General features: G+C 41.8%; 1 protein-coding gene across 1 annotated transcript in view; it reads left to right on the plus strand.

The window, feature by feature from the left end:
* Nucleotides 1-12,127, plus strand: part of PRKCE (protein kinase C epsilon) — a 507,843-nt gene that overhangs the window by 466,277 nt on the left and 29,439 nt on the right. The window contains exon 13 of the mRNA XM_077811974.1: nt 4,279-4,467. Coding sequence (XP_077668100.1) covers nt 4,279-4,467 — 189 coding nt within the window. The remainder of the gene's footprint in view (nt 1-4,278; nt 4,468-12,127) is intronic.

Below are 12,127 nucleotides of genomic sequence, written 5' to 3' on the forward strand. Positions count from 1 at the left end.
ACGACCTGTTCTGTCCTTCCGGTATATTTTGTACCCCGGAATGACTGTGTCCCATTGATTGTCCTCACTCTACCAGGTTTCTGTGATGCCTATTATATCAATATCCTCCTTTAACACGAGGCACTCTCGCTCACCCGTCTTATTATTTAGACTTCTGACATTTGTGTGCAAGCACTTGAAAAACTTGTCACTGTTTATTTGCCTGCCCTTTTCTGCTGCCAGATTCTTTATGTGAACGTTTCTCGTCTGATGTGGCCCATACTTTATCCTCTTCCATCCTTTCTGCCTGACTAAAACCTAGAGAATCTCTATCAATAGACTTTCCTGTGTGTCTGGGCGCCCGATGTTGACATTAAAAGAGATCCTGAGTATCCCAGTGGTGCTGTTGGATAGGTGGGAATCCTCTATTCATCCCTCTGCTGCAGTCCCTTTACTCCTAAAGGAATTTTAAATTGGTGGTGCCTCCACCTGGCTGGCCCCTGTACACACTCAATGGCGTGCCTTGGGAACCTCCAGAATAAACCCCTTCAAATAGAAATAATAATAATAATAAATAAATCTGTGGCATGGGTCTAACTCAGAAATACCAATTAATAATAGCATACATCCAATATACTTAAATTAGAGTTAACACACCTTTACTTAACAACTTAAAGAAACATGGTATAACTGACTAAGATTAAATGTCACTACTAATTTAAATCCAGAGGGTCAGTTGAATAAAATAAATTAACAAATATAGTATACAGTAATAAATTAAACTTATGTAACTGGCATTTACACTGCCACCATTTACCCCACCCTGCAGTGTACACTCCTCTGGATTTCAGAGTCCTAGACACTTGCTTGCATGGGAGCGCTTGGAGACCTGCAGCTGGAGACAGCACGCTGTTGGTTCTGTGTATCCGTCCAGCCAAGGCAACAAGCTGCACAACCCCTCTGAAGACTGGAGTTGGCTCCACCAAATGTCAGCAGCTCTGGCTCCTGGTTCAATGGGATGATCATTCTGCCTCTCCTCAGACTCAGACTCTCTACTGTGCCCCTTCCCATGCAGGTACCTTCCCAAACAAGAGTGAGGGTTACTCATGCTGCCTTTACTGCAGGCCCACCTCAGTCAGCTCCAGGCACAGCAACAGTCTCTGCCCTGGCTTCAGTGAAGTCACTAACAGCCTCTGAGGCTCCCTGCTCAATCAAAGCCCCAGCAGGTTCTCAGCAGCAGCTTCTAACTTCCTAGCAGCAGTTCCTGGTATGGACAGAGCTCCACACCAGTAATCTGGCTCCTCTCCCCAAAAATGGAGTCCACCGCCTGCTCTCCCTGCACTCCTGGAAGAGCAAGTCTCTCTCTCTCTCTCTCTCTCTCTCTCTCTCTCTCTCTCTCCCCAAGGCATCATGGGAATTGTGGTCTCTGAGGCTGGATTGCAGCACACAGGATCTTCCCAACTGGAACACTCCCAATAAAGTTCAGAGTCCTCTCTAGTAAAGGCGGCCTACATGTATCTCAGACATATTGCATTTGTGCTAAGGATGCTGGGGCAAAAAGTTATATCAGCATTTTTTTAATCAAACATTATTTTGCAGGGGGAAAATGTTGTTTGCTAAGTAAAGATAAAGTGGAAATCTGTAGTTTTAGCACTAGATGATATCAAGTATTGGTAAGTGCAAAGGCAAGGTAACTCATTTTAAAGGTACCACAATTTATGCCTAGGGTAGTTTACGCAGTTTGAGAGAGCACTCCAGTAAGAAAAGGAGAGCAAAATGAGTTTGTGTAAGGTTCTGGCTTTGTGAACATTATTTCTTTTCTGGATTTTGTACTTTGTGTACTTTGTGAATTCGTTTATAAATTTTTACTAAATAAAAAGGCAGTACTAAACTCCTAGACATTTTCAGATGAAAATTTGGGCCCATTGAAGGTGGCAAAACTCCCATTTTCCCTGTGTGTTTGCTTCTCACCATTCCTTTTCCTCAAGCCTTCCTACTGCTTTTGTCCTCTTGAGTCACCATTGTATCTTTCATGTTACTTTTGATTGGCAGGATGCCAAAGCAAAAATGTGAAATCCAAAGATCATTCCCACACCAGACCATGGAGAAGTTCAATTCTTAGGACAACTTTGCAGCTGACATTTCTATAATGTATTTCTATAATATCACAAACCAAAACACAGAGTCCAACCACCTACAGATTTTGGGGACATTCAGATCTGGATCCAAGCACTATGACTCAAATCTTAGACCGATACCTGTGCTTATATTAATATTGGATGGGTTTTATATATGCAGTACAATCACCATTCACTAGAGCTGAGTACAATAATCCCTACCCAGAGGATTCCAGCTACAATGCTAATAACCTTTGAGTGTGTGTATGGTGGTTTCAGAGTAACAGCCGTGTTAGTCTGTATTCGCAAAAAGAAAAGGAGTACTTGCGGCACCTTAGAGACTAACCAATTTATTTGAGCATGAGCTTTCGTGAACTACAGCTCACTTCATCGGATGAAGTGAGCTGTAGCTCACGAAAGCTCATGCTCAAATAAATTGGTTAGTCTCTAAGGTGCCACAAGACTCCTTTTCTTTGTATGGTGGTTGCCATTCCAGCTATCAGCCCGGGGTCACGATACCTTTTCTTTTAAACTGTCATCTTCTTGTGTTGATATTTTGCAGCCAAACTGCAGACTCCTTTCCAACAGACTAAAGTCAACAATTAAACTTGTTCTTTGAATAACAGTAGCCCTGGAGTAATATAGTAATAATCAATCACCCGAGGTGTCTGCTACAAAGATGGACTTGCTTGTGTCACACATTGGAACTTGCTGCCACTATAAGTAGAAAACCTGCCAATTTTTTCAAGAAGCAAAGATAATTAAAGCAAAGTCTACAATCTTTAGTATAGTACAGTGGGGTTGATGCTGCATGAAAGGGTGTCACGTTTTCCTGCTGTAAACAAAATTCTCAAAGGAGGAGCTTTTGGCTTCTAGTATTCATACTAAAAGGACCAGTATAAATCTTAACAGAGCTCTGTGCAACAGTACCATCTAAATCAATTTATAGTGTTCAAGAGGGGACAATGAAAGGATGGGTTCTAAATTAGTTACCACTCTAGAAAGAGATCTTGAAGTCTTAGTGGATAGCTCTCTGAAAAGTTCAGTTCACTGCACAGCAGTGGTCAAAAAGGCTAACAATGTTAAGAACTATTAGGAAAGAGAGAGACATTAAGATAGAAAATGTCATAATGGCACTATATAAATCCATGGTACACCCACACTTGAATATTGTGTCCAGGTCTGGTCACCTGATCTCAAAAAGGATATTGTGGAACTGGTAAAAGTTCAGAGAAGAGCAGCAAAGATGATCAGTGGTCTGAAATGGCTTCCACACGAGGAGAGACTGAAAAGATTAGGGCTATTCAGCTTAGAAAAGAGATGACTAAGGGGGGATATCATAGAGGTCTGTAAAATCATAAATGGTGTGGAAAAAGTGAATAGAGAAGTGTTATTTATCCTTTTCCATAATACAAAAACCAGGTGTCACCTGATAAATTTAACAGACAGCAGATTTAATACAAACAAGAAGTAGTACTTTTCATGCAACACACAATTAACCTATGGAACTCATTGCTATGGGATCTTGTGATGGCCAAAAGCATAACTGGACTCAAAAAAGACCTTAGTAATTTCATGGAGGATAGGTCCATCAATGGCTATTAGCCAAGATGGTCAAGGATGCAACCACATGCTCAGGATGACCCTAAACCTCTGACTGCCAGAAGCTGAGAAAGGAAGGTGGGGGAGGATTACTCCATCGGCCCTGTTCTGTACACTCACCCTGAAGCTCTGATATTGGTCACTGTCAGAGACAACATACTGGTGTAGATAGACCATTGGTTTGATCCAGGATGGCAGTTACGTTCTGATTTTACATTTGCCACCAGTTTTTTTGCATATGCAGTAGACTTTTCCCCGACTTGGTTTAAACAATATAGAAGGCTATACAACTGTTTTACTCATGAACATGCTAGGGGAGACCAATAAACTTGGCTGATGCTTCTGAGAACGCCACTGCGGGTTGGTTTTCAGTGCAACACGTTGAAACTTAGCCATATGAGTCATATGACTAGGAGCTGCACAAGTAAAAAGCCCAAGCCTACTGGCATTGAAGTCAACAGGATTTGGCCTCCTTGAGACACTATAGTAGGATAAGCATCTCATATCTAATCAATAAACATGCATCTGAAAGTATCACTCAAGTTGCTTATTAAATCTGACCTCTCTGTTTCCCTAACAGATCCTCCAAGAGTTAGAATATGGTCCCTCGGTAGACTGGTGGGCTTTGGGTGTTCTGATGTATGAAATGATGGCTGGGCAACCTCCTTTCGAAGCTGACAATGAAGATGATCTCTTTGAATCCATCCTTCATGACGATGTGCTCTACCCAGTCTGGCTCAGCAAAGAAGCTGTCAGCATTTTAAAAGCAGTGAGTCTTCCATTTCTTTTTCTCTTGTTCTTCCTTTTTTCATAGAATCATAGAATATCAAGGTTGTAAGGGACCTCAGGAGGTCATCTAGTCCAACCCCCTGCTCAAAGCAGGACCAATCCTCAATTTTTGCCCCAGATCCCTAAATGGTCCACCTCAAGGATTGAACTCAGAACCCTGGGTTTAGCAGGCCAACGCTCAAACCACTGAGCTATCCCTCTCCCCTTTTTCCTTTTCTTCTTTTTATTCCCTTGCTAAAAATTGAATTTACCTTCAGTAGTTTCGAACAGTCACCACTGGGAGTTCAACCACCGTTCAGAGTGCCACTATTAGGGTAATGGGGCCTGGGATAAATTACACTTCTTGTGGGAAAGGAACAGAATGTTTGTGTTCCTTGCGGTTGTATGCTGTATAAATCTAGGCAGAACCATGTTTCAGGGAAAATCACAATCAGCTAGAGCTGTGTTATCACTCTGACACTTTACACACTGTATGCTCACTAGGAGCAAGGGAAGCATTATGTAATTAGAGAAACAGTGTCAGTGTTTTTATTTTAATCCACATATAAACTTTGCCACCCTGCTGCCTTTTTTAACATGTTGTCAAAAAATATTTTAAAGTTGCATGTTGTTTTCCTTACTTGACACAATGCCATTTTTAAACAAATGTTCCCACTATAATGCAAGTAACTTTGCTTTGGTCCTTCACCCCAGGTGAGCTGGGTGATTGACAGAATCTTGTCAAATCCAGGTGAGTTTTGCTTGTCAGGTGGCCAAAGCATGTCACCCAGTAACTTTGGTGATTGTGACACATTCTTGCGCGATCTACTTAATCATCAGTCCCGTACTGCATCCCAGTGGTAAATTGGGGGCTTTCAGTTTGAGAAGAACTTTAAAGGTTGTGTCTTACCATAATAAGGTCTGTATAAGGTTTCATTCTGCAAGTGGCACAGAAAGCTGGAGTGAACGTTGACTTGGACAGCACTGGGGCAAGAAGCATCATTCAATGACTCTTTTTATGCACCTTATTCTTGTCCTTAGCTGAAATGACTCTTTCATGTGTCCTGCCTTGTGCACAGTAAGGCATGTGAGTTATTTTCTCTGAGTGGTTAAGATTTATGGACCTGAGCTGTAACATTGGGATTAGTGTCTAAACCCTCATGAAGATGAGGCCCCGACTTTTTGTTTGGTTCATTATGGACAGGGGCCACTGTCAGCAGTCAGATCTGCATCTCAGCTTCTTTAAAGTTCAGGGCTATTGGAATTGAGGTTTTGGTTCATGCCCACATGAGATATCTGTTCCCATCACTCTATACAAGGACTTGCCCTAAAAGTCCACATCTTACTGGGCTATATATTCTCCCCTGTCATGGAAACACTTGTGATAGGGAGAAAGTGCCATGATAACTCATCATGAAATGTTCAGTTTCAGAGCCATTCTCCACTCTTTTAGGAGTCATATGATTTACATTTGTGTGTCTCATTTGTGGTGCAAACAGGCAGCTAGACGTCTAGCTGTTAATGTTTGTGCCCGGAGCTTGCTGAAGACTCACAAATCCAGATGCACAATCAGACCTATTGTGTAAGTGACACATTTTTGTGAAAAATAAATGCAATGACACATAGTAGGTTGGTTTCCTGTAATGTTGATTTGTTGTCAGTTTATAATTCTGGTTAGTCTGTTCTTCTGCCAATATCTTTTGATACTAGCCATGGTTATTTTTACCTTACTGTGATCCCTTGTTAATGTCTTTCTGTTTGTAGTTTGTTATCATTAATGCCCTTTTTAAACTCTACAAAGAGAGTTACAACCATAAACCATCTTTTATATTTTAAAAAGATATATTCCCGGTTGGGCCAGTTCCTCAGCTGGCGTAAATCAGTTGAAGTCAATGGAACTGTGCCAGTATACACCAGCTGAGCATCTGGCCCCTTACATTTAGCAATCTGCTTGTGCCTGTGTAGTTATTGTCTGAACATTAGAAACTTGTGATCTTTGTCTAATACTTTAGCCACATTGTCAGATGAAGAACAGGAAAAACAGAGGAAATAGAGAGGCGTCTGTGTATTTTACTGCTGAATACTAACAAGGGATTAGCTTTGGAACAGTTTATTTCCTTACATTGTACTTTCAGACATGGGTCTTGTTCTTTAGACACTACATTTTCACTATTTCACAATAGTGTTCGGGGAAAGTTTAACAAAACGCCATACATTTACCTCAAATGTAATTTTCAGATCAGTGTTTTAAATTTTAAATTGTATGCAAGAATCAATTTTCCATTTTTAATTCCCACAAAAAAAATCTAAGGACAATTTTCCAGTAAACATTAACGACAGCACGTTATTTATCCTACAAGAACAGATCTTTTTTAGGCCTGTTTCTGTGAATGTGTAGGAGATGCAATTTAAAGTTCCATTCTGTCATGTGAGAGGCACAATTATTCATTGAAATGAGAATATTTACTGCTGATAGTGCTGGAATGCATGATAGATTGTGTAGCAAGCCAGATTGTGCCCAGCACTGTGTTTGTCTGCTAGAGATGGAGAGAAAGGCTGTGTCTATCTAGCCTACTGCCAGTGTGTTTTGCATTCCCCTCGGTACCTGATCCACCGAGGATATAGGTCTGCTCAAGCTCTCAGCCTTAGAGCCTGGTGGCTTAGCTCAGGCTTAAAAGATTTGGAGGTCTGGAGGTCCTTAGTTCAATCCACAGTATGGGAGCCATCACATAAGTGGAATTTGGGATTTGAGCTGCTGTAGGCTTCAGACACTTGGGATGAGTTTCCTCTGGTTTCCACTGTCTGTGGGTTACTGATCTCCTTCTGTGCTTGACCATATAGGATGTGAGTCTGTTTCAGTCCCCTGCTACTGAGTCTGTCTGCTTAGTTCAAGTTGTAGGGATTTGTGTTTAGCACTGGAGGTGTTTAGTTTGAGTCCTTGATGAGCTCCTACTTGTGTGACGGCCTGGCATCTTGGCCAACCCCAGAGATTGAACTGGGGACCGCCAAAGTTAAACCTATAGATGGGTGCTGGTAACAGATGCATATAATCTGTGACTCAGGCATAGAGGCAGACATGTAACCTGCACTGACCAGTGGGTTATAACTTCACTAGCCTTTTTTGGAAAATCTCTATTCTCATCTGTATAGGTTCTTATGACATGCTAATCACTGTAGTATTTGAGCTCCTTCTAGTAATGCACTAAACAATGTGACTAACATCTATCACATGTTGTTTGTTTACTCATCCTCTCCACAGAGGGAGAAGTATGTGCTGTTGAGTATCTTGTTTGGGTCATTTGGGGATTTTAAAAAAAATATACACGTTGCTATGTGATTTTTAGAGAAGGCCAGGTCAAAGAAATGTGCCTTGCACTTGGAGCAGAAGGTGGTGAGGTTTTGAGGGTCCTTAATTCGTGGAGGAGTTCATTCCACAGTCTCAGATTGTCCCCAAGAAACTTCTGTCCCCCACACTGATGAGCTTTACCCTTATTGTAGCAAGCTCCCTTGTGCCAAAGGAGCAAAGTTGCCAACCACCCTTTTTTATCCTGGAGTTTTAAGCGATCTTTTAGATATGCTGAGCCCAGGCCTTTGAGTGCCTTGAAGATAAGGACCAAGACTTTGAACTTGAGTCAAAATTGATTGTGGGACATCAGTGTAGAGAATGAATGACAGGTTTGATGTGTTTGTGGTAGGAGAACATGTGCTGAAGTGTTCTGATTCTATACTACCGGGAGTTTCCTAAGTGCTGAAGTCTTCATGCCCAGGTAAATCACATTACTGTACTCCAGCTGAGAGGGAGTGAAATGTGTGAATAAGTGAGGCCAGATCATCATCCACCACAATGGGATGGAGTCTGCTAGCCAACCAGAGATGATATAGAAAGCGTTACTCCTGGATGCAGCTATGTGAGAGCTGAGCACCAACTTCACGAGTACACCTGCACAATGGACTGAATTGGCCAATTGTGGTGTGTACTTTTAACCAAAGACTGCAAAGGTGGCTGCGAACTCTTCAAAGAGTTTCCCTCTGCCCATCAGTGTCAACTCTCTATTGCTGCTGTTCAGCTTAAGCCAGTCATTCTTCAGCTATAAGCTGATCTCATCCAAGCACTGGGCCATCTTGATGCTAGGTCATAGCAGTATGGTCAGATGTGGTGAAGGACAGGTAGAACTGTGTCTCATCCGCATATTGCTGGCACTTGAGTCAGTGTCATCAGACCCGTTCACCTACTAGTTGCATGTAACTACTGAAAAAGACCAGAGAGAATTGATCCTTGTGGAATTACACAAGTCAGGGGTCTACTGGTGGAGGTGCAATTTCCCAGTACTATTCATTGGGTGCATGCCTCTAGGAAAAACTCAAGACCATTTTAATGCATTGCCCTGTACCCCTGCCCACTACTCTCAGGTGAGGTCAGCAGTGTCAAATATTGTGAGGTCCTGGGGGATGAGAATGGACGTCTGTCCTCTAGCCTTTGATAGGAGGAGATCATGCATCAGTGCCCCTAAGGCAATTTCAGTTCCACGTCCTACCCTGAAACCAGACAGTGCCAGGTCTAGAATGTTAGCTTCAGTTAACAATGACCATGTTCTCCATCTGTTCCAAGAGATCTGGTGCCTATCTATGGGCAGCACCCCAGGAACTTCCACTGGAACAGTGCATCTCTGCACCCTACTGCTGGCTGTGCCTCAACAGACCAGCTGAGTTGTAAATGTTTACCACCGTCCATATTATTCCAGCAAAGGTCTCTATTCCTTGCTGTGACTATATATGAAGCACTTTTGTTCTCCTTGAATTACAAAGTATGAGACCTTCTGACACTCAGTACTGCTCTTGCAAATTTCAGGATTCCCAAGCTGCTGTTCAGGTTCCTATGCCACCTTCTCTGTTTCTAGTATCAGAAGAGGGAAGCTGACTTGTTACAGTCTCTGCTCCTGCAGAGTGAGGGGATGGCTGAATGGGAAGCTGCATTGTGTGCCTTATCTCTTGGTCACCAAAGTTGGAGGAATAGGGTCATGAATTGCTGAGTCACTACAGAACTATGGAGGCCTATTAATCTGTCTTCCTTGTGTTTAAAGCTGGTTCTAGAAATTAAAAGGACATGATCAGATAGTTTCAGCTCCAAATTTGACCCTATTTTAAAATTGACCTGATAGAAAATATTCTTCACATTCTAACAATAAAATTTGCAAAAACACCTAAGGTACATTTTCCAAAATGACACATGGCCAGTTTTTCCAAGGTATTTAGTCACCTAAAGATGCAGATAGGTGCCTAATCAGATATTTAAAAGCACCTAAATAGTTGATTTCAATGGGAGCTAGGAACCTAATCTGCTGAGATGATTTTGAAAATCCCACTGGGTGCCGATCTGCTTCTTTAGGTGCCTAAACACCGTGGACAGTTTGTCTGTTAAAAATAGTTTTAAACAGCTGCCTAAGTCTCATGACCTACAGCATCAGATTCTCATTTACACTAAGACCCCTTTATACTGCCAGAGTGGTGTAAAGGTGCATTAATGTAACTGAGTGTTGGGCCCATGGTATTAATTTTAATTTACTGCTATGTCAGCAAGAGTCCAGTCCTGCTCCCATTTAAACCATTGCGAGTTTTGGCATCAGCTTCACTGGGAGCAGGATCCAGCCTCAAGAAATTAAATAAATAAATAAATAAATAAATAAATAAAAAAGCAATAAATAAAAAGGCAATAGCTATGACTAACACGTGATCCTATCGCTTTTGATGTGGTTTTTCTGCTGCATCAGCACCATCCCGCCATGTGGCGGTTGATAGGAAAGTTCTCTTAGTCTATAATTGTATTGACAATTACATCATCAGTGATGCTTTGGCAAACTGGGAGATGAATAATCTGCACTGGCTTGTGCTCCACGGAAAACAGAGGGGAAATGAACTGACATTTATCACATGGAAAAAGGACAAAAGGGGGTTTTGGATAATGTCCATTTCAGCCTTTTAAGAGATTACAGACTATGGAAAACATAGAAACGCAGAATATCAGGGTTGGAAGGGACCTCAGGAGGTCATCTAGTCCAACCCCCTGCTCAAAGCAGGACCAATCCCCAATTTTTGCCCCAGATCCCTAAATGGCCCCCTCCAGGATTGAACTCACAACCCTGGGTTTAGCAGGCCAATGCTCAAACCACTGAGCTATCCCTTCCCCCGATACTTTTATCGGTATTATTTCATCAGGTCTCTTCATCCTTGGTATCCACATATGAGTCCTATTAGGTTGTGGGGTAGACTACTAAACAACCCTAATTAGTAGCATCTTAATGTCCTGCACTTTAAAAAAAAATACTTGTGCCGATGCCTGCAGCCTGGTATGAGGATAGGTCCAGATATAGACAGAGACCAGCTTATATTGCTTTGATATCTGGATAACACAGCACAAAAAGCATATCATATGCCTTCCATGTTATTCTTCTCCAAGGTGCACTGCTGCTGGTTCCTGGTCTCCTCTCTCTTCCAGTCACTTATCTTCTCCTGTGTGTGAATAAAGCAGAGGAACCTGGGAATGTGTTTTGTGGTTTTCTCAGTATATCGTCATCCTTTGATAAAGTCTCTTTCAAAAATTGTTTTTATTTCCCCTAGCAGAAAATACAGGCAGTTACTGACATGAGACTTGCCTTCTATTGGGGAACCTGGAGAAACAGTGAAAATAGCTCACTTGAATTTCAGACCAAGCTGGAAGTGCTGTCCTTGGGTTGGCTGATATGATATTTTGAACCACAATGTACTGCAGAAGAAATGCACTGTACCTTTAAGAAGATAGTCGGTTATGCTCCTATCAATTGCTGTTCCAGCTATGGGTCACATGTTCATTGGGAGAGACCATGTTAAGGGCTGCTGTAACTGCTTCTGTAGCAGCTGAAATAAGTTTTACAGGGATGAATCAGAAAACAAAACAAAACAAAACCCTACCGAAACAAAATCCTTAAGGCTTAGCAACCCTAACTGTGAAGCAGGCTATGCAGATTATCCTGTAAAAAGCAATGCCCTATCCTCCGTGGAGGACGCTAACAATCCCGCTGCCATATCTGTTTGCTGCAGGGCCCTTAGCCAATATTTCCCCATCACTCATGGTTATGGAATATGCTGTGCAGTGGCCGGTTGTCTTCCTCCACTGTAGAGGCTGGTTTTCAGTCAGATTGCAGTTTGTGAAGTACTTTGGATGAAAAGCATGGCAGGGATGTAAAATATTACTGCTCTTTCAAGAGAAAGGCACCTGGAAGTTCTCATCCTAGCTCAGACAAAAAATGCAAAGATTGTAACCTGAGTTTTAAAATAGAAGGAAAAGTCAATATTTTAATTCTCATTAAGTTTATTTTCCATCAGAATACTGTTAAAAAGCTGCCAGTACTGGCTTAAGAATATGTAAAGCTAACAAAGCACCAAAATACACATGAAGCTGGTTGTTTGCCATTGGAAATTGTGAGGAAGGATGCTCTGGTCATTGGAAAAAGTGCAAAACTCAGAAATTTGTATTTAATAATATTTAACTGATAGTGTTAAACTGTTTTAAAACCCTGATCACTCTCCCATACTCAAGTATACTGCATATATAGAGAGCCAAATATGTAAAATTTCATGGAAGAATCTAGCTCACTCACATGTTGGCCAGAGTGACAAAGTCCATG

The sequence above is a fragment of the Eretmochelys imbricata genome, chromosome 3 (assembly GCF_965152235.1).
Source record: "Eretmochelys imbricata isolate rEreImb1 chromosome 3, rEreImb1.hap1, whole genome shotgun sequence".
NCBI classification, from domain to species: Eukaryota; Metazoa; Chordata; order Testudines; family Cheloniidae; genus Eretmochelys; species Eretmochelys imbricata.